The 22,405-nt window shown below is 42.4% G+C and overlaps 1 protein-coding gene across 6 annotated transcripts in view; it reads right to left on the bottom strand.

Annotated features, from left to right (window-relative positions):
• LOC138981943 (hexokinase-2-like) overlaps positions 1 to 22,405 on the bottom strand; it is a 69,162-nt gene that overhangs the window by 6,509 nt on the left and 40,248 nt on the right. For 4 of the 6 annotated variants that reach the window (XM_070355123.1, XM_070355126.1, XM_070355122.1 and 1 more), the window contains exons 2-10: positions 16,981 to 17,143; positions 12,228 to 12,367; positions 10,720 to 10,935; positions 10,345 to 10,444; positions 5,952 to 6,031; positions 5,565 to 5,677; positions 4,462 to 4,617; positions 2,997 to 3,136; positions 37 to 170 (exon numbers count right to left, since the gene is read on the bottom strand). In XM_070355123.1, coding sequence (XP_070211224.1) covers positions 37 to 170; positions 2,997 to 3,136; positions 4,462 to 4,617; positions 5,565 to 5,677; positions 5,952 to 6,031; positions 10,345 to 10,444; positions 10,720 to 10,935; positions 12,228 to 12,367; positions 16,981 to 17,143 — 1,242 coding nt within the window. Of the gene's footprint in view, positions 1 to 36; positions 171 to 2,996; positions 3,137 to 4,461; positions 4,618 to 5,564; positions 5,678 to 5,951; positions 6,032 to 10,344; positions 10,445 to 10,719; positions 10,936 to 12,227; positions 12,368 to 16,980; positions 17,144 to 19,935; positions 20,264 to 21,477; positions 21,796 to 22,405 lie in introns of those variants that run through there. The other 2 variants (XM_070355125.1, XM_070355127.1) reach the window with 2 other exon arrangements.

Genomic DNA, 22,405 nt, shown 5'->3' with positions numbered 1-22,405 from the left:
CGGAGTGGGTCTTTAAAAAAACAAAAATAAACTTACCCTTATTCCAGGAGCCAGCACTCTCGTCTTCTCCATCATGAGATCGTGGAAGTGGGGGTGGAAACGGTAGAGAGAACCATCCACAGCGACCGTCACCTCAGGCCGCTTCATCTTGTTGAGTATACAGGCGACACCTGGACCAAAGATAAACACATGTTGAGTGCACAGTGACATTCATATGCAGGGTTCAGTTTACTATCGCGCCGTGTGCCATCGACGCATAACATATGAAAATGACCCATTGAAATAGACTTTTTTCAGGAATTACTCTGTCAGGTTTGTCTGGGTTGTAAAAGAGCGAGTACCTTTGGTTTTGCTTGGACAAATATTGACATGTGCTTCCTATACTTGTGTTTGAGACACAACCCCTCACTAGTAACTGGCCTATAATGTCACGTGTGAAATAATGTCACGTGGGGAAAAGCACTCACTCTTTCACAACCCATACAAACCCGAGTTATTTCCAGAATTCGTCTTTTCCCTTCGACGGGTCAAAGGGCCCATGAAGATTACTTACCACTGCACCACCCATGTCTTTGACATTTAACACACATAGAATTACACACACCAATTCAAAGCTTTGATGGCACTGAATTGCACTGACCTTCCTTGGACAAAAAAAATTCTGGGCGGGGTGGAGAGGGTACTGGTATTTGGCAGGCATTGCATGTAACACAGCTGCTGTTTATGTCTGGTTAAGTTTAAGACCGTTGGTCCACTAATGGCCAATCGTCACTATAAAAGCTGAAGAGGATTTCATTTCCATTGCAAATAAGTACAATGGACACCCCCCCCCCCCCCCCCCCCCACCTTAAGACCCCCACATTTCAGATTCCCTCCCTTTTAAGAACCTAATTTTTCAGACTTTCTGTTTATAACCACTGTAAATGTACCCCCCAGGCATGGGAATTGTCCGCCGAACGGCGGATTTCCGCCGAATTTGTATTTTCTTCCGCCGAAAAAGCAAAAGTGTCCGCCGAAAAAATAAAGGGGGGAGGCAAATAAATAAAGCACCGGTTACTTTTGCCTTTGCGCAAAAGCCCGCGAAAACTGTCCGTACTTTGTTCACGCACTGCTACCGCCCGCCTCAGTTACTTGAACTTTGAGTGAAACAGCTCGCTGTTGATTCGCGGGCACGCTATAGGATTCGTAGTGTACCTTTGTCTCTAAAAGTCACAAGGCTACAACGATCTGTGTGTGAGGCGAGATCAAAGGCAGGTCCATTGTGATAGCTGGATGGCCTTGTTTATAGACACTGACCTTCTTTCTAGGGGTCATTGACTCAGTTTTAGCTATGAGAGGTGGTTCCCCTTTCATATGAGAGAGGAAACACTTCCTGCACCCGGGTCAGTGACCGAGTTTAACCTATGGGGAGTTTAACCTATGGGGCGGTCTCTTTGATGTCTTGAGAGGAAACTTGGCCAGGGTAGTACATGCACCAGAACTGGTGGACACCATGAAACCGGAGATTGATCGGAGATTGATCAGAATGTACATGTACATGCTTTTACACGACTTTTTAAATTTTACTTCTAAAATTGTGACAGTAAAGTGAACATTTGAACTATGCCTCTCTCTATGGATTATATTATGAAGCTGTTGAAAACATGCAGAGATTGTACTCTCCAAGGAAAGATCGATGGGACGATCATTTGAAGGTGAGTGGGAAAACTTGTCTTAAGACCATTTAGGGTTGAAAACTCCACAGCGAATTGCTGATATAACGAACTAAAATTTATCTCCCTTGAGATTCGTTGTACCCGGACTTCACTGTATAATACATATATATGTATATAATTTTTTTTTCTTCAAAAAAGCAAAAATTGGTACTAAAAACTCTGATTCTAAAAACAGAATTTAATGGCAAACTTGGAGCTCAGATGACACCAGATTGCACCATCTGGGTTCTTTGGAGAATTTTTTTCCGGGGGGGCATGCCCCCGGACCCCCCTAGTAAGGCTAGGCGCTTTGCGCCATCGACTTGACGCTTCGCGTCTTCAGTTATACATTTTCCGCCTTTTTTACAATTTTCAATTCCCATGCCTGACCCCCATTTTCAGACTTCTTTTTAAGACCTGATTTTCTCACATTTTTGGAGGTCTTAATACATAGTTCTCCCATCAAATAACCAGATTTTAGTCAACCAAAAAGATGGCTGGAACAGTAAAACCATGAAACTTTTCAACAAAGCAGCATTTTCCCCTGGGGCAAACCATAACCACAGGGGCCCAGGTAGCTCAGGTGGTAGAGCACTGGACTTGTGATCGAAAGGTCGCTGGTTCGAATCCGGGCCGGGACGGACACAGGTCAACTTTATGTGCAGACCCAGAGACGGTATCCATCTCCCACCCCCGTGGCACGTAAAAGACCTTGGTCATTCTGCCATAAGTGCAGATGGCTGATACCACCTAAACACGCATACACTTGTGTATCTCATCTAAAGTTGGGTTAAAACCCGGGGAACATGCCCCTAATGGCTTTGCCGTGAGGGCTTAAAACTTGAATTTCTCTCACCATAACGGCAAATTTCAGCCTTATACAATAAGGATACTGTGCTGGTACGATGCCTAATTTTGGAGGAAAATGCTACCCGACATTGACATGGACCAGCATGAAAAACAAAAAAATCCATTGTACCACAAAAAGCTCTCGAGCCGCAGAATAATTGAAGGAATAACCTGTAGCATTGTTCATTGGCGCATACTTTTTTGATCCGACGCATTGGTCTAACCCCTTTCCTGTCGACCGTCCGATAGTTTTGACATGTTTGATGTAGGAAGTTTTATGACAAATTTTCCAGCTGTGTGACCAGAACCAGGACAATGGGACCTATAAGTATTTCTAATCCAAGCCGAACCGACCAATCGTATGTTGAGGCTGGGAACAATACAGAACCTGGATATTTTTGAGAAAAAAAAAAGAGTAAAATGTTTGATCCACTTGGTGTTTTCAAGCTGTACCTGCTGAGGAGAGGAAAGCAGCTCGACGAGACACCAGGGCGCAGACATGGCGGACCAGACGACAGTCCTGATCTGTCACCGTCTCAATCTCCAGCTCCTGAAAGATCTGTTTCGTCATCGGGAAGCTATCCGTGTCATCTCTGCGTACAAAACAAAACATTTTCAGCTGGTTAGAAAGAGCAGAGGACCACAGAGAAGTTAACTTGTTGGATATTTAATTCAATTTTTGAGTCACTTGAGAAAAAGTGACTCTATGTAATCGGTCAGTGTTAGTCTGTCCGGCCGGCCGTCCGGCCGGCCGGCCGTCCGGCCGGCCGGCCGTCCGGCCGGCCGTCCGTAGACACCACCTTAACGTTGGACTTTTCTCGGAAACTATCAAAGCGATCCGGCTCATATTTTGTTTAGTCGTGACCTCCAATGACCTCTACACTTTAACGATGGTTTCGTTGACCTTTGACCTTTTTCAAGGTCACAGGTCAGCGTCAAAGGAAAAATTAGACATTTTATATCTTTGACAAAGTTCATCGGATGTGATTGAAACTTTGTAGGATTATTCTTTACATCAAAGTATTTACATCTGTAGCCTTTTACGAACGTTATCAGAAAAACAAGGGAGATAACTAGCCTTTTCTGTTCGGCAACACACAACTTAACGTTGGGCTTTTCTCGGAAACTATAAAAGTGACCGGGCTCAAATTTTATGTGAACGTGACTCCCAGTGACCTCTACACTTTGACGTCTGCTTTGGTGACCTTTGACCTTTTTCAAGGTCACAGGTATGTCTTGAAGGAAAAAAATTGAAATATCATATCTCTTAAACTATTCATCGGATTTGATTCAAACTTTATAGGATTATTCTTTACATCAAATTATTTACATCTGTATTGTGTTGTGAATAGCAATTTCTTCCTGTCCATCTGATGCCTCATATAATATTCAGAACTGCGAAAGTGACTCGATCGAGCGTTTGCTCTTCTTGTTAGCAATTCAATGGGTTTTGGGCAATTAATGGAATTTTAGAGCATGCTATCCACCTTCCGTTTTGTTGCAGGGGAAGAAAATGCCAAGAATGAACCCTATAAATCAAACATCTGATCTTTACTAAAACCACTTTTTCTTTTCTTTCAAATTAACAAATGAATGAGTCACTAAATACAACCAATATCTTAATCTCAAGTTCACCCCAGACAAATGTTCTCAACCATATCCTGTGCAGGTGGTCGGTCATCTGCTGCGGGTCTATTACCTCCCTTGGTTCATGACCATTAGGTGCAATATCTTGGTTTAAAATGCTTGCATGTTGGTATCTCAACTGAATACATCAAAACGACTAACATATGCATCAACAAAGACTTACAATTCAACTTCTGAGACATGTTTTGGTGTTTAAAATGCCAGCACGTTGACATGCATGTGCAATTAAATTCAACAAAAAAGGTCCACGGTTCTTGTAACATACACTTACGATTCAACTTCTGAGACATATTTGGTGTAGAATCGTCCTCTGGTGGCCATGTGATAGGAGCCCTCACCGCCGAAGAGCAGGCCGTTTTTCCTCAGTTTCTCCAAGGCAAGACGCACGATCTCTCCCATGTACATGCCAGAGATGAACTTCTCGTACCTACAAAAAAAAGTATATAATTTATTTCTTGGTTTTTTTTAAATTTTCTTTCATAAAATGTCAACGGTGGCAATAGCATTGTTTCGCTATTGCTTTTTTAAATGTCACATGTATTTACTTTTATTTTTACTTATTTATTTAATTTTTTCCTACTGAGTTTTTAAAACATATAAAACATAGCAGCTTGTAATAATAATTGTACATGTAGTACTTTTTTTTGGGGGGGGGTATTAATCTGAAAGCCATGCACAAATACATTTTCTTACAGAACACGCAAAGGCATTGAAGACTGATCAGAAATGTATCAAACACACACAAAGAAAATGAAATTTAAAGGAAACTTAAAGAAAGAAAAAGACACAAAAGGCTGATACACTGGAACTCACCTTTTAAGACCTCAAAATATCAGAAAATCAGGTCTTAAAAAGGAGGGGGTCTTAAACTGGGGGTAAACTAACAGAGGTTCTCAATGAGACAACAAGGTCTTAAGAGGGATGAAATCTGAAATTGGGGGGTCTTCTTCTTCTTCTGCGTTCGTGGGCTGAAACTCCCACGTACACTCGTGTGTTTTTTTGCACGAGTGGAATTTTACGTGTATGACCGTTTTTTACCCCGCCATTTAGGCAGCCATACGCCGTTTTCGGAGAAAGCATGCTGGGTATTTTTGTGTTTCTATAACCCACCGAACTCTGACATGGATTACAGGATCTTTTTCGTGCACACTTGGTCTTGTGCTTGCGTGTACACACGGGGGTGTTCGGACACCGAGGAGAGTCTGCACACAAAGTTCACTCTGAGAAATAAATCTCTCACCGAACGTGGGGACGAACTCACGCTGACAGCGGCCAACTGGATACAAATCCAGCGTGCTACCGACTGAGCTACATCCCCCCCCATTGGGGGGTCTTAAAAGGGGGGTTCCACTGAAGTGAAAGATGAATTCTCACCTCTGTTTACCAGCATTGATGGAATGTTTGTCCACCTGTCTGTCAAAGTCTGTTGTGATGAAATCCAGGGAGCCGTCATCACCAAACGCTCCCCACTCTGTGTTGATGAGCATCTGTATAAAACAAGTAAAATAAAAAGATGTAAAAATGTGCCATGAAGAAAAAAAAGAAGGCAGTCATGTGACTCACTCTTTGTAAGAAATTCAAATCCATGAAACACCAAGCAGATTTGCACAAAAAGTGGCAGATCCTTAAATGCATGGCGGGTGAAAATGCCTAAATGGTCATACATGTAAAATCCCACTCATGCAACAAATAAGAGAGTATGTGGGAGTTTCAGCCCATGAATGAAGAAGAAGAGCAAGAACTACAGGTGCTTGTCCTCACCTCTGGTGGCCCAGGTTCATTGCCCTCTGCCATCTCCACTTTCTCCAGTTTTTCAATGTAGCAGGCATTGCTTCCCGTACCTGCAACATCACAAGTAAATCACACATAAATTCTGGGTAAATATCTGTTCACAAATTGGTTAGCTTAGCTGCTTGCTATCCTGAAAACACAGTTGGAAAATCACACACAAGTTCTGGGTAAAATCTATGTACATTTGTATAGATTGACTGCTTCAACTGCTTGCCATGCAGGAAAGACATTTGGAGAATTAATAATAATAATGATGACGGCTTATATAGCGCGAACCACAGGAATCTACGCTCTCGGCAATTTCAGTGATGTTCCCAGGGGTCGGCCCTCGGCCCTGGGCCGGATACCTTGGTCTAATGACCGGTACCTTGTGTCTCTGGCGGACAAATGTCCGATAAGTTTATGTCAGAGACGGACACTGACCGATCGTTTTATTGCCACGTCGGACATGGCAACATTGATCCGTTTATTTAGATCAGGCATCAGATGATACGTCTCCCAATCTCCGAATCGGCAACGTCTTCTGTTGTTTGGTTTAGTAACTTCGCCGTTTGAAGACCGCGCAGTTTAAGAATTTCCGAAAGTTCAACCTCAGGTACTGCGAATGCGATCATGCCGCCTGCGAAGAAATTGAAACCGGACACTATATGCTGTTTTGATTTAATTTGTGTTTCATGTGTCTTTGCTTTGTTTTAGTATGATGTGTGTAAGAGAGTGCTGATTCCAGGTTCATTTTGGCATATTTCCCTAAGTTCCAGTAAATCGGTATGCACTCAATTTAATTTTTGACCTTGACTTCTTCTTTACCTGAGATCTTTTGCTTTCTGTTAAACACACACACACACACACACACACACACACACACAGACACACACACACACACACACACACACACACACACACACACACACACACACAGACACACACACACAAGAACTAGAAGAAGGCAAGTTTGGAATACAATTACATTATATTTCTCTCTCTGGTGTGTGTCACAGTGTGTGTGTACCAAAGGAGGATGTGGACGGCTTATTTCTTTCCACGTGAAATGACCGATTGTTTTTTACAGTTCAGGACAAATGTCCTATACTTTCAGCAAGGCTAGGACATTTGTCCTATGAGGACAAAATCCAAGGAACATCCCTGATTTGGATGTGTGAGAACTGGAAATTCATTCACCAGGGCCATAACATTACTGAAACTTAAAGTGAAACATTCAGAATACAGTGGAACCCCTCTTTTAAGACCTAGAAAAATCTGAAAAAATCAGGTCTTAAAAAGGAGGGAGTCTTAAACTGGGGGTAAATTTACAGAGTTTATGAACAGAAATGTGAACAAGTCGCGTAAGGCAAAAATACAACATTTAGTCAAGCTCAGTCGAACTCACAGAATGAAACTGAACGCATTAATAATAATAATAATAATAATAAATGAGCATTTATATAGCGCAACATCATAACTTTACAATTATGCTCTTTGCGCTTGACACATTTAAAATTAAAACACAGTTATACAAGCATTTACATCTACATTCATAGTCAACAACGCTTAATTAAAAGCATACACCATCAAAGATACATTACAAAAGATTCTTCCACTAACTAAATAATAAAAACATGAATAAAAAATAGGTAGTGAAAAATCACTAAACCAACAAATAACACTAAAAATTAAAACACAGTTATACAAGCATTTACATCTACATTCATAGTCAACAGCGCATTTTTTCCGCAAGACCGTACACTCGTAGCATCGTCTGTCCACCGCTCGTGGCAAAGGCAGTGAAATTAACTTGCGCTCGGAAGCGAGAGGTTGCGAGTTCGACCCTGGGTCAGAGCGTTAGCAATTTTCTCCTCCCTTTCCTAACCTAGGTGGTGGGTTCAAGTGCTAGTCTTTCGGATGAGACGAAAAACCGAGGTCCCTTCGTGTACACTACATTGGGGTGTGCACGTTAAAGATCCCACGATTGACAAAGGGGTCTTTCCTGGCAAAATTGTATAGGCATAGATAAAAATGTCCACCAAAATACCCGTGTGACTTGGAATAATAGGCCGTGAAAGTAGGATATGCGCCGAAATGGCTGCGATCTGCTGGCTGATGTGAATGCGTGATGTATTGTGTAAAAAAAATTCCATCTCACATGGCATAAATAAATCCCTGCGCCTTGAATATGTGCGCGATATAAATTGCATAAAAAAAAAATCCCTGCGCTTAGAACTGTACCCACGGAATATGCGCGATATAAGCCTCATACTGATTGATTAACAATCCAGAAAAGCGCGGTAGCGGTTGCGCTGAGGAGGATAGCACGCTTTTCTATATCTCTATTCTTTTTAACTCTCCGAACGAGTTTTTAATCCAAACATATCATATCTATATGTTTTTGGAATCAGGAACCGACAAGGAATAAGATGAAATTGTTTTTAAATCGATTTTGGAAATTTAATTTTAATCATAATTTTTATATTTTTAATTTTCAGAGCTTGTTTTTAATCCGAATATAACATATTTATATGTTTTTGGAATCAGAAAATAATGAAGAATAATATAAACGTAATTTTGAATCGTTTTATTTTAATTAATTTTCCGATTTTTAATGACCAAAGTCATTAATTAATTGTTAAGCCTCCAAGCTGAAATGCAATACCAAAGTCCGGCCTTCGTCGAAGATTGCTTGGCCAAAATTTCAATCAATTTGATAGAAAAATGAGGGTGTCACCGTGTGACAGTGCCGCCTCAACTTTTACAAAATGCCGGATATGACGTCATCAAAGACATTTATCAAAAAAATGAAAAAAACGTCTGGGGATATCATTCCCAGGAACTCTCATGAAAAATGTCATAAAGATCGGTCCAGTAGTTTACTCTGAATCGCTCTACACACACACACATACACCACGACCCTCGTCTCGATTCCCCCCTCTACGTTAAAACATTGTCAAAACTTGACTAAATGTAAAAAACAAGGTCTTGAGAAGTCTTACATTGGGGGGTTCCACTGTACCATCCTCCTTGAATTATTCATGGGTGGGACTGAAAAATGTCATGAATCCTGAAGAATGTTAGGGGGGGGGGGGGGGGGGGGTCTGGGGGTCCCCAGACGCTGAAGGATTTGTATAATTAACAACCAAAAAAACGTCACCACAGACATTACGAATCCAGATTTCCGGCAAATACCGGAAGAATCTCACCCCTGATTATTGCACTTAATTCCTCCAAAACAACATCCTGCTCTTCATAGACAACAGCTAGGATGTAAGTTTGTGGTATGTGTCAAACTGAGTGGAAAGATTCTCTTACAACAAGTAAAAGTCTGGACTGTGGCTTTGTACATGATGGTTTAGGCAGGGAGGAAGGTATCTTTAAGTGGGCGTAACTGTATTTGTACTAGTATCGGCTTCTAAATGTTATTGAATCACATCAGAGTATACTGGACGTGCAATGTGCTGACAGCTGGCAACTGTGAAAACCCTCCCACGCACGCCTTTTTCCGCTCACGCGTAACAGCTGTGCAGCCCTTACCACCAAAACTGCCTAGTTCATTTGTCAAACCTGCCACACTTAAAACTTCAGTCTCCACCACAGAAACTCCAGATTTAGCAACCTACATTGCATCAGGTGTTACCCTCAACCTCCTACCCTCAACCTCCTGCTCCCCCCCCCCCCCTGCCCCCCCCCCCCTGCCCCCCCCCCCCCCCCCCTTGAGGTCTTAACAGGGGGCGGGGGCTCCATTGAACACAGAAGTGAATAACAGTGTCCAATATTTGTGATCGCCCTCTCATTGGAGGTGCCTACATTGCAGGTGTCAATGTATAGTTAATTTTAACACTGTAGGCAGCCTGAACAATAGTTCATCAGTAAATAATTTTAAATCAACTCCACTGTCTATTGGCTGTTCAGTGACGATAAATGACAGTCCCATTTCTTCTCGTTCATCAGAATGACAGCCACTCCAAACCGATGGGCCACACTGAGCACATCTAACACACTGCCTCCACACAAACACCAGTAGTATAACTACGCAAACACCTGTGACACTTATGCTGTGAATCCCCATCAAATGGCTTTTTTTTATTTCTGTTGCTTTATGCTGATTAAAACTATAGGTCTTGCCAAGAGCTATTCCTGCTGAGAGTAGCGACCCAAACAGGGTCATAAAATAACACTTCTGTGTCAGAACGTTAGCAATTGCAGCTAAAACAGGCAGACATGAGACAAGCACACACACGCACATGCGTGCACGTGCTCACACACACACCCACTATACCACTGGCGTGTATGAATTTGCACACAGACACATCAACGGACAAACATAGACACATACACACACATTTTTTCCAGGATAATCATTGCATATACGTACCAAGAATAATTCCCACAGCGCACTTTCTGTCTGTGTGAGCGCAGGACATAAGTGCTCCCACTGTGTCGTTGATTACTGCCAGGCATTCCACATTCAAATCCTGAAATTAATAACCGACATTTAAAAAGAGGTGCTATGGTTCATAAAACAACACGAGAGAGAAAAAATTATAACCTAAAATCAACAATCACACACATTTTCAAACACAATATGGCAAAATTCTAAACCTTGTAAATCAGAGATCAAATCACAAAGCGAGAACAGTGCTCATAACAAGAGGAAATAGAATGTTAAAAATCTTAATCTCCAATATTAAGGAGGTGGGGGGGGGGGGGGAAGGGAGGATTAAACCTTGTGAAAAACAAGCAAACGCACCCCTCGTCTAGTGATGGCTTCATGCAGCAGGGCGACGATATCATGCCCTTCAACCCCTTCGCATTTGAATCCCTTTGTCCATGTGGTGAGCATGGCTCGCGCCAGACCTTTCTGACGGCAGGGGAAGGAGAAGGTGAAACCCAGCGGCAGTTTGCGTTCCATCAGGTTGTGCTCTTTCACAAAGCGGTAGATGCACTCTGCAATATGGTCAAACAGCTGTAACAGAGGAAACAATCGTGAAAACACTGTGTCTATATTTTGTGTTGTGAACAGAAAACCCAAGAAAGCAGTTTTAACAGCAGGTAAAGTCTTACGTTATGGGATTTTAAAGGGGAGGGGGAGGGTCTGGGGGTGTAGAGAGGGGTTTCACTGTAGTCTGTCTTGAGAAGATTTCATTTCCCCTTTCCTTTGATACAAATTTGTGTAGCATTGTTGACTTGCAGTTATTCAGCCACCCTTCTTTGCAATTATTGCTTTTCCATAATCCCTGCCATTCATTTCTCTACAGCCTACAAAGCGAGCACAGCAAAGCACAACGGGTAAGATCATTAATTCAAAATATTGTACAGAACACTTGGAACTAATACACAAACAAACAATTATATTCTTTGCCCTCTGTAAACCTAACCCCGTTTGTGTTTCTCTCCATACTCCCTGCAATTCATTCTTCCGCAGCCTACAAAGCAAAGCTGCAGCGTGCATGATCAATAATTCAATATGTCGACGTCTTACGCGGTGAACTTTGCTCGAGCCTCCTTCTGCAGAATCAGAACTAAAGACACAAATGTAAACTCCTGTCAGTCATTAGTGAATGAAGCTATTTTCTTTGTCTTGAGCCAAGAGAAGTGCAGTAAAGGCCTTTTGCGTCAGTTTCTCATCTTGACGTCGGCAGTCTGCATTAATTAATTAACTCAAGACATATGGTGCTGCACTTAATTAGGCCCACAGCTAGCACACCTACATCAAGAGACGAAACACCAGGACAGCTGGCCTGTCACAGGTCCCTTGGATGAAGAAATGATGGGACTCAATATGGCCACCCATACACTTTGTGGAGACGAAAAGAGTGTCTTCTTTCTTTGCGTCAACAAATCTATCCCAAAGTAAATCCTAATTTGGCTGAACGTTAAACAAAGCAATGTTATCTCTCCTCCATCACATCAGTTGATAAGCTGTTTCTTTCATAAGTTTTTTGTTCTGGATGAACAGAAATACAGGAAACTTCATTTTCATGTGTTAATTTTTTATCCCATTGCTGGGAATTGTGGGTTGCTTTTTCCCATTGGAAAGCTACAAGCACCCGGAGTGGGTGTGTTTAGGTGTAACCAGCCACAGGCACTTCTGAAAAAATTACCAATTTTTATTTGTTATACTTTTTTTTAACGTGCCATGGTGGTAACACCAGCTGGGACATTGATACAATCTCTGAGTCATCCCATGAAGATAATTGATCCTTGACCATGGGTCAAAATGATGCTATGTCAGCGAGTTTGTTAGCGTGTTCTTACATGTTTGCCAGAGCCCAGCATGATGTGTTGGGGGATGAGGAAGATCTTGCTGTCCATCTTGACCTCTTGACCTTTCAAGGTCACCAGCAGCACGCGGAAGTTGGTGCCGCCAAGATCCAGTGCCAGGAACTCACCGGACTCTGTTAGAACACACAGAGAGCGGGACAACATTAGAGACAACTCTCAAATACCTGTATAGTTTATACTGTTGTTTAACAATAACTTAATGCAGTAATATGGCTGGGTAGACAAAGAAACACACAGAGTTTGGAACAACATTAGATAACTCTCAAATGCATGCATAGTTTATACCGTTGTTTAACTTAACACAGTAGTTATGGCTGGGTAGATACAGAAAAGACATGAGTCGGAACAAATTCGACAATTCTCACACAGGTGAGTATGGGGTGCGGGACGGTTCAAAGGGAAGAGAATGTGAACTCCAGAAGAAACACAACCATGACAAAGGAATGTATCAACAAGCAAAACAAAAGGAAAGAAAACAAAACAAAACTTTTTGTCCGGCTTCAAACAAAACGGCCATGAGGAACTGATGTGAGTCAGATCTTCAAAAAGAATTGCATCTGTATGCACAACACAGCACAAGTCTTACACCCCCCCCACCCCACCCCACCCCCCCCCCCCCCCCAACTACCCTCCCCCCCCTAACCCCCGGCCAACTCCAACCTCCAATCCTCCACCCCATCATGCTAGCCTTCCCCAGCACTGACGTCAATGGTAAGAAATAAAACAGCCAGGCGGACACCAAGAAGCAAACCTGAAATGCAGGCAATGACGGAGGAAACCTCACACACACAGACACACACAGACACACACACACACACACACACACATCTTTGGGCTCGATTAAAGACAACCTTTACCAACAACCCTGTCAGCCCTACCCTCTGTTGTCCCTCCCAGTCTCACACTATCCCTGCATCAGAGTTCACAACAAAACGGTCTTCCCTCACCACCATCTCTCCCAAGCCTCTGCCCAAGCCACCTCCCCAACATACACACACACACACACACACACACACGGCAAAGTTTACAACAATACCCCCTCCCCCTAACACAACTATGACAACTATACAGTCCATAACAACAAAATCCAGTCCATAACAACAAAACCTTTTCTGACCACACCACAAGTCTTCTCCTCTCAAAAAAAAAAAACCCCACCTACCGCCATTCTCTCTCTCTCTCTCTCTCTCTCTCTCCTGAAGAAAAGAACGTAGGACTCCGGGACTCCGGAGAAGGGAGAAGAAAAGATAAAAGTCAACTGCCAAGTCTTTCCCAATCACACGGGCTCAATATTGCGCAAGTACCGTGGAACCCCTCCGTTTAGACCTCCAAAAACCCGAGAAAAGGTCTTGAAAAGGAGAGTCTTAAAAGGGGGGTAAATTGACAGAGGCCATGAACAGTAAATGTGAAAAAACAGGGAGTCTTAAATTGGGAGGGGGGGGGAGGGGGGTTTCCACTGCAGTGTTTTTAATGTCCAGCCACAGCACGGACGCAAGCTCACGTTCATGCAATCCTCACACTGACGGGTTAGAACAAAAATAAAGCCCGTCTACCAGCCGGTCGGCACACAATTCACACCCACCTCGTAAGGTCACCCTGAACCCACTCCCCTCGCCTGCATCTCCGGCTGTCGTGCGTCTCTCTCTCTCTCTCTCTCTCTCTCTCTCTCTCTCTCTCTCTCTCTCTCTTCTCCTCTCTCTCTCTCTCTCTCTCTCTCTCTCTCTCTCTCTTCTCTCTCTCTCTCTCTCTCTCTCTCTCTCTCTCTCTCTCTCTCTCTCCCCCAGCCGACTACGCAGAGCCATATCATGACGAGGAAGGGGGGGATGAAGGGGGCCACTTGTCAAGCGATTACTGTTTACAAATGCACTAACCAATTACTTGTGTCCCAGCAGGCTTTAGTAAAACTAAATTCATACCTACTGTAAGATTACCAGTTTCCAGTATGTTAAAATAGGCCCTATCTACTGCTGGACTTACATCAGAACACTAACAGATTAAACTACATGAGACCCCCTCTCTCTCTCAAATTAAGGCACTTCTGAAATCTTCCAGTCAAAACAAAAACAACTGTCCATTGCTGTCTTGGCCAACAACAACAACAACAACAACCACCCACTTTTTTTTTCAATTGAGAGACTTAAAAAACCTGACCGGATTAAGCAGAAACAAACTTCCGCTGCGAGTGTGTTAAAAACTAAACGAAAAAAGAAAATTGCTAGTAGATAAAAAGAACACAAAGACGCTAAACCAAAACAATCACAAAGCTTTGCAAGGGGACAGACATCCCCCCACCCACCTTTAACCGCTAAAGGCTAAAACATACACCCACCCACCTCATTCCACATCGCAGTGATTGAAAACAAACAGCGCACGTGCTAAACACTAGTTGGCCCACTTACAATCAATCTCACGTGAAGGCCGTCAATTGTGGCTTACTACTGTTTCGCGGCAGACACTTTTACCCAGCCAGTAAGAGGATAAAAGACACCGGAAAAGCCAACGATTATCTCAATAAAAGCAAACTAACACGTAGATAAAACAACACAAAACACGCTTTTCAACGGCAACAAAATCGTCAAAACGACATTTACCAAGAGCCGGGTTCGTGCACTTTCAAAGCAAACACACCCGCAACAAAATGGTGACAGACGGAGAATTTTGCTCTCCTTTTCTGCTTCAGTGAAAACAGTGACTGCGATGTATAGCAACGTCCTCAATTTTTAATTTTTTTTTAATAACTAAGTTTAAGTGTAGAAAAGCAGGTTCGTGTAAATACAGAACATGGATGCAAGCTGCACTCGTCTGCAAGATCTGAACTTGAAACAGGACTTTCGAGCAAAAGAATAATAACATACTAAGAAAGCGACAGCGCCTTGGTAAGCGGATGAAGTCCAAAAGCCAGCCACTATTGGTGCGACAGAACCGTTAGAGAACAAAACACATGAACAGACGGACATTTCAAAGCGCACAAAAACACTAACAGAAAAAACAAAAGATCGTGACTAGGATAGCACGCTTTTCTGTATCTCTGTTCTTTTTAACTTTCTGAGCTTGTTTTTAATTCAAATATACCATATCTATATGTTTTTTGTAATCAGGAACCGACAAGGAATACGATGAAATTGTTTTAAATCGATTCCGGAAATTTAATTTTAATCATAATTTTCATATATTTAATTTTCAGAGCTGGTTTTTAATCGGAATATGACATATTTATATGGTTTTGGAATCAAAAAATGATGAAGAATAAGATGACATTTATTTTAGATCCTTTTTTGTAAAAAAAATAATTTTATTTACAATTTTCAGATTTTTAATGACCAAACTCATTAATTAATTTTTCATCCTCTAAGCTGAAATGCAATACCAAAGTCCGGCCTTCGTCGAAGATTGCTTGACCATTCTTTCTTTATTTGGTGTTTAACGTCGTTTTCAACCACGAAGGTTATATCGCGACGGGGAAATGGGGGAGATGGGATAGAGCCACTTGTCAATTGTTTCTTGTTCACAAAAGCACTAATCAAAAATTTGCTCCAGGGGCTTGCAACGTAGTACAATATATTACCTTACTGGGAGAATGCAAGTTTCCAGTACAAAGGACTTAACATTTCTTACATACTGCTTGACTAAAATCTTTACAAAAATTGACTATATTCTATACAAGAAACACTTAACAAGGGTAAAAGGAGAAACAGAATCCGTTAGTCGCCTCTTACGACATGCTGGGGAGCATCGGGTAAAGTCTTCCCCCTAACCCGCGGGGGGTATTGCTTGACCAAAATTTCAATCAATTTGATTGGAAAATGAGGGCGTGACAGTGCGGCCTCAATTTTCACAAAAAGCCGGATATGACGTCATCAGATATTTATCGAAAAAATGGAAGGGAAAAAAAAACTTCCAGGGATATCATACTCATGTGAAATTACATGAAGATAGGTCCAGTAGTTTTCTCTGAATCGCTCTACACACACTCACGCATATACACCACGACCCTCGTCTCGATTCCCTGTCTATGTTAAAACATTTAGTCAAAACAGGTTCGGCGGAAATTTATTTCAGAGTCAAATTTGTGTGCAGACTCTCTTCGGTGTCCGAACTCCCCCCCGTGTACACTACATTGGGTGTGCACGTTAAAGATCCCACGATTGACAAAAGGGTCTTTCCTGGCAAAAATTGCTTAGGCACAGTTAATAATTGTCTACCTATACCCGTGTGACTTGGAATAATAGGCCGTGAAAGGTAAATATGCGCCGAAATGGCTGCAATTACTGGCCGTATAAAATTTCATCTCACACGGCATCACTGCAGAGCGCCTAGAACTGTACCCACGGAATATGCGCGATATAAGCCTCATTGATTGATTGAAATGTAAAAATGAGAAAAGACAAGAACTAGATAGACACTAAAAACTGAAGAAGGCAGGATGCCAATGATTAGCAGAAAAGCAAACAGCTGAAAACACACACACACACATTTTCCACATCCAACATTAACACCCAGAGGAATTCATTTAAAAGGAGGAAGATGCTCATGCCTTATTAAAAAAAAAGAAAAAGAATTGTAGGTCATTGAACGTTTAAAAGCGCACGAAAATACGAAGACAGTAGAAACGTTCTAACAACATACACTTCCTGTTTCTTTATTCAGAATTTTGGAACGACAACGTTAGCAGTCCATCTATTTTTTTTGATTTTTGATGACGCAATAGTTATTTGAGGTGACGTACCTGTTCCGTCGGGCACGGCCCTGACGTATGTGGGATACATCTTGATGGGGGCGGTATCGTTGGTGGCGGCGCCCAGCCCCCGCTCCATTTGGTCCAGCATGCTCTGCATGACTGTGTGGTAGTCATCGTCACTCAGGTCCAGCGGCCTCAGAATGTTCTCCACCTGAAATCAGATAAGATGTTCGTGGAATGAGTAAAAGTGGGTTTGGGTATGTTGAAGCCAAGTGCCGAGAGGTTGAACGAAAGCCGGAAGGGGGGGGGGGAGAGGGGGAGAGAGAGAGGGGGGAGAGGGGGAGACAGAGAGAGAGTGAGAGTGAGGTTGGGGCGGTGATGGTGGGCAAGAGCTTCATTCAAGGATCAGGACTCAGCTGCTTGGACAATCTCTCTCGCTCTGTGCGTGTGTGTGCAAGTGTGTGTGTGTGTGTGTGTGTGTGTGTGTCTCTCTCTCTCTCTCTCTCTCTCTCTCTCTCTCTCTCTCTCTCTCTCTCTCTCTGTCTCTCTCTCTCTCTCTGTAAATGTTCATTTATGTATAAAGTCGTCTATAAGGACGCCCCAACATATCTTATACAACTCTTCAATTCATCTCCGTCACATTATTCAAACACTCGAAATAACCTTGCCTTGTCAAGGCCCCGCATCGATTTGTTTAAAACTAGTTTTTCTTATTCTGGTGCGTTCCTTTGGAATTCACTACCTGTAAATATCAAGTCATGTCTGTCATTATCTTCTTTTAAAAGACAGCTCCGAAAGCACCTCTCTAACGACTAAGTCGGTGTACACTTTGTGCGAGTGTGTGTGAGGATGTGTAAAAGAGAAAGTGTATAGTATGCTTCCATTAACAAGCACACTTTTGAATTTTTAATTTTCATTTTGTTATACCTTTCCCTATTGGGTTTATTTTTTTTATTTTTTATTCTTCATATTTGTTCTTTGTTTCATGTGTGTTTTATAGTAGGGACTAACTGTAAGAAAGGACCATATGGACCTAATGCTATCATCCCTCGGTAATAAAGTTTTCGAGTTCGAGTTCGAGTTCTCTTCTTCTTCATTTTGTTTCCAGCTGCAACTCGTTTCTGAAGTAAAGTTATTAGATCCTACCTTTATCATGACAAAAGACTAAAAGGAAACTCAGCGTGAACACAGGACCCGCATCTTGTCTTTTGGTATGATGTAAAACCAGCGCAGATTTCAAATCACTACCGAAATAGTGTGACGGTGGCAGGGGTACAAGAAAACGTACAAGCGTCTGGTTTTAGATTATATTCACACGATGCACCAAGACCCACGCACCATTTCATCATGGCCGCAAAATACCATGTTCGCTGCAACCTTTGCTGACGTGAAGGGTGCCATCAGCAGACGTCATGCGATGAACAATCCCATTGTTTTGATTTGCTTTGCTTTGGTTTTCGGAAATAACTGATAAATTAAATAAGACTGTTGTCCATATTGCTACACCATTGCAGTCACAAATCGAGACACTTGTATTTGTCTTACCAAGACATATTTCACAAGTAATATCAGTGGTGTGGTGTGGTGTGGTGTGGTGTCGTGTCGTGTCGTGTTGTGATGTAGGGCGGGATTTAGAACTGAAGGTTACATTATTTTCATTAAGAATCTTTCAGAATTGTATCAATAATATGAGAAGTGAACTATGTTCATAATTATGATGTTCTCCTAAATTTAGTACCAATAAAATAAGCATACTTTCCCTCACTTAAAGTGCAGACTGGTGAGGCACGGTACAGCACATGAAATTAAATGAAACACCGAGGAACTAAACGCGTTAGCTCTCCGATCTAAGGCCAAACTTGCCAAACTAAAGAGATACACGTAGGCTTATATGAAGCAAGGGCAACTCCTGCAGATATGACGTCAGAACTGTCGATGTGTTAAAGGTAGTGTCAATTCGGCTGTGAGAGACTTAAAGGTAAATGGCATACGTGTGTTTATGTGCGTGTGTGTCACTGTGTGCGTGCGTGCGTGCGTGCGTGCGTGCGTACGTGCGAGAGAGGGGGTGAGAGAGAAAGACAGACAAACAGCCAGAGGGAGAGAGAGAAATAGGGAGAGGGAGAGAGGGAGAGAGAGGGGGGCGAAGAGAAAGAGAGACAAACAGAGAGAAAGAGTGTGAAAGAGAGAGAGAGAGAGAGAGAGAGAGAGAGAGTGTGTGAAAGAGAGAGAGTGCGTGAAAGAGAGAGAGAGAGAGAGAGTGTGTGTGAAAGAGAGAGAGAGTGTGTGAAAGAAAGAGAAAGAGAGAGAGTGAAAGAGAGAGAGAGGGAGGGGGAGAGGGAGAGAGAAAAATTGCACCAGATTGCTCCAACAAAATACAGCGCATGTTCCAAACGTATCCGTGTGTAAAAATGTAATCCAGTTCAAGCTGAAGCCTACCCGGTTATTTGCCTTCATTTCGGGGCACAGCGGAAGGGAGTGCCACAGTAACCACACATTATTTTTTAAATGTCGAGGCACATGTACCCTTTGCTACACCGGATATAACAGGAACGGCCAGGAGATCTTTGCACAGATTAATTATACACATCAAATTATAAGTATTTATATACTACGGTAAATAATGAGCACGTGACCAAAAGGAGACCTATATTCTTACGCAGGATAAAAACGTAGTTTTTGTTTTCAGTAGACTTCATTCAGGAAAGTTGTCTCTACATTATTACAAACGATGTAACAATATTTACACTCATCTGAACACTGGTATTACCCTGTGTGCTACTTTTGTCTGTAGAAGTATACACTACGTCACATTGTGTTCCAAAACTGGTCACAGAAAGTGTGTTCAAGAGTGGAACCCTTTAATTTAGACTGTAGGAGTAGTCGCAAAGTGCATGCCCGTGGAACTCTTAGAAGTTAGGAGGAGAACAAGAAGGATAAGAAAGAGGAAGCGACAAAGAGGAGAGAGCAAAACATTCCTCCAAGAAAACAACAAAAACAATATACCTCTTCCTGCAAAACAGTCATGTTGACACTTATATCACGTTTTATAACTTTCTACACACAATCACACCTTTATCTTTAACTTTTAACCACAAAGACAATCTTCAGTCTTCAGTATCACTAACACTCTTCTGTCTTCAGATTCACAGTCCTAACTTCTTTGGTCTTCAATCTCACAGTCCTAAATACTTTGGTCTTCAATTTCACAGTCGTCTTAAGTTCTCCTGTCTTCAATTTCACAGCACTAATTTCAAATCTTAAGAGAAGGCCAATCGAATCTGTCTAAGACACGACCCTGGACACAAATGACACCAGACAGTGCCTGATCCTGAATATAATGACCACCCAATGAACGGGCTACCTAATAACTAAAAAAAAATCACGTACACAGTGCAATTCAGATCCGCGTTAACCAAGCTTGTCCTGTCCGAACACTTGCAATAAATCCTGCATTCCTTGAAACAGGGAAGAGACGGAGTTTCCTCTCCCTATTGCCATGCGTACTGTATCAACATCCTGAACGTCAGAGCTCAATTATTTGTTTGGAGGATTTTCTTGTCGTTGCTAAAATTAGATGCACTTCTTGTCATCGTCAATTTAAACTTTCTCATATTTCAGCCCTGTACATGATTATATTCCTTTACCGGGATGCACCGAAAACGAAGTGCGACTGCCTATCCATAAAACGGAAAATTGGAAAACGGTAGATGCACCTTCTCTGTACCATGTTGCCCTGCCAGTGTTAAAGGCACAATAAGCCTCCCGTAAACCATCACAGATACTGTCAGACTTTCCTTTATTTTCTTTGTTCTATCATGCGGTTTCCTCGATTTTTCAGTGCACTGCTGGTAGAATGGTTTTATTTTTTCCTGCACTTATTCTGTGACTGAAATACTGATAACAGCTACCTCTGACGCGAGGTCCCTTCAGTAAGAGGACACCTCCCAATAAACGACGCAACAGACCACCTGCAATGTAAGAACACTTTAGGCTGGTCACACAGGTGTCCTTTCATCGCAGGTAGTACTGTACACTCATTCTGACACGTATGCTTGAGTTTCTGATTTTTCTACTAACCCTGACACTATCACACAGCGTTTTCCTGCATCCATGGATCTTTTGAGTTGTTATTGTGAATCTTTTGAACAGTGCCTTGTTCACCCTGACCGTCATGCCACAAATTGTCAAAATATTTGTTGAGAAACTGACAGTACATAGAATGCCTTCGTCTACAGGGACATAATCCGAGGGTATAAGAGATAGAGAAAGCGAGAGAGAGAGAGAGAGAGAGAGAGAGAGAGAGAGAGAGAGAGAGAGAGAGAGAGAAAGAGAGAGAAAGAGAATCGTATTTTGGGGTGAACGCCCACAATATAGTCTCTATAGTTGTGATGAACAACATCAAGCAGTAATGTTTAACCATCCACAAGACAGGTGAATGAATCCTTCGTCAAAACAAAGCAAAACGACTGAAAGAAGACATCGACTGCATACAGCAAGGACGCCGGTAAACTACAGCATTGTACTCTAGTAAGTAGTAGTACTTGCCCGTTTGATGGCAGTTTTGTCTGTGATGGTGTATCTAAATGCCTTGGCTTGCTCCGCCAGTGACCGGTTGCTCTGACATGAACCCATCAAGATCGATTTCCAATGTCTGTCTCGAACACGAATTCCCCTTTCCTTCTCCGCACTAGGTAAGCCCCTTGATCACAGTTAGCAACTTGAAGTCACAGAAATACTCAAATCAGAAACGTCTGTGACAGAAATACAGGAGTTCTCAGTCTTGGCGACCGTAACCGAACACGACAGGGTGATGATGAAACACCTACTACCACTATTTACTAACTGAACCGCCACACCGGCTCGCAGCGGATTTTGCATTCAATTTTCTCGGATGCCGTTTGGAGGACACACCAATAAATACATGAAGCCCAGCCAGCCAATGGGAAGAGGAGCCACCACGTGCAAACAACTGCGCAAGCGCCTCCGAGAGAGAGAAAAGGTGGGGGAGTGTGCGTGTGTGTGTGTGAATGTGTGCATCCCTTTGGTGAGAAGTGATCAATAAAAACCGGAACTCGATAAGACAGTCGTTTGTTTTTTCAATCTGCGCATGAGTGCTCATCAAGACGACAATGCGAAAAAGAGTAATCTTTTGAGCCTTGCACGATTTTCAAGTGCCGTGAATCTTGAACTACGATTTCAGAGAGAGAGAGAGAGGGGGGGAGAGAGAGAAAGAGAGAGACACTGACTGACACTGACACTGACACAGTTTAATTGAATATGGGCCTACAGCCCCTTTCAATGGGGGGGGGGGGGGGGGGGTACACATGAATCACAGGAAAAAATAGAAAACATGATATTTACACGTATGCAAAATACACAGTGGTTTGTTCCAAGCTTTCCTCTATCAATAATCTTGCACATCAATGCTGCCTAATATATACATACAACCGAACAATAAATACAGCAACAACAA

This window comes from Littorina saxatilis, linkage group LG12, assembly GCF_037325665.1.
Source record: "Littorina saxatilis isolate snail1 linkage group LG12, US_GU_Lsax_2.0, whole genome shotgun sequence".
NCBI classification, from domain to species: domain Eukaryota; kingdom Metazoa; phylum Mollusca; class Gastropoda; order Littorinimorpha; family Littorinidae; genus Littorina; species Littorina saxatilis.
Note: the sequence above shows the minus strand (reverse complement) of the source record. Positions and strands in the feature narration are given on the sequence as shown.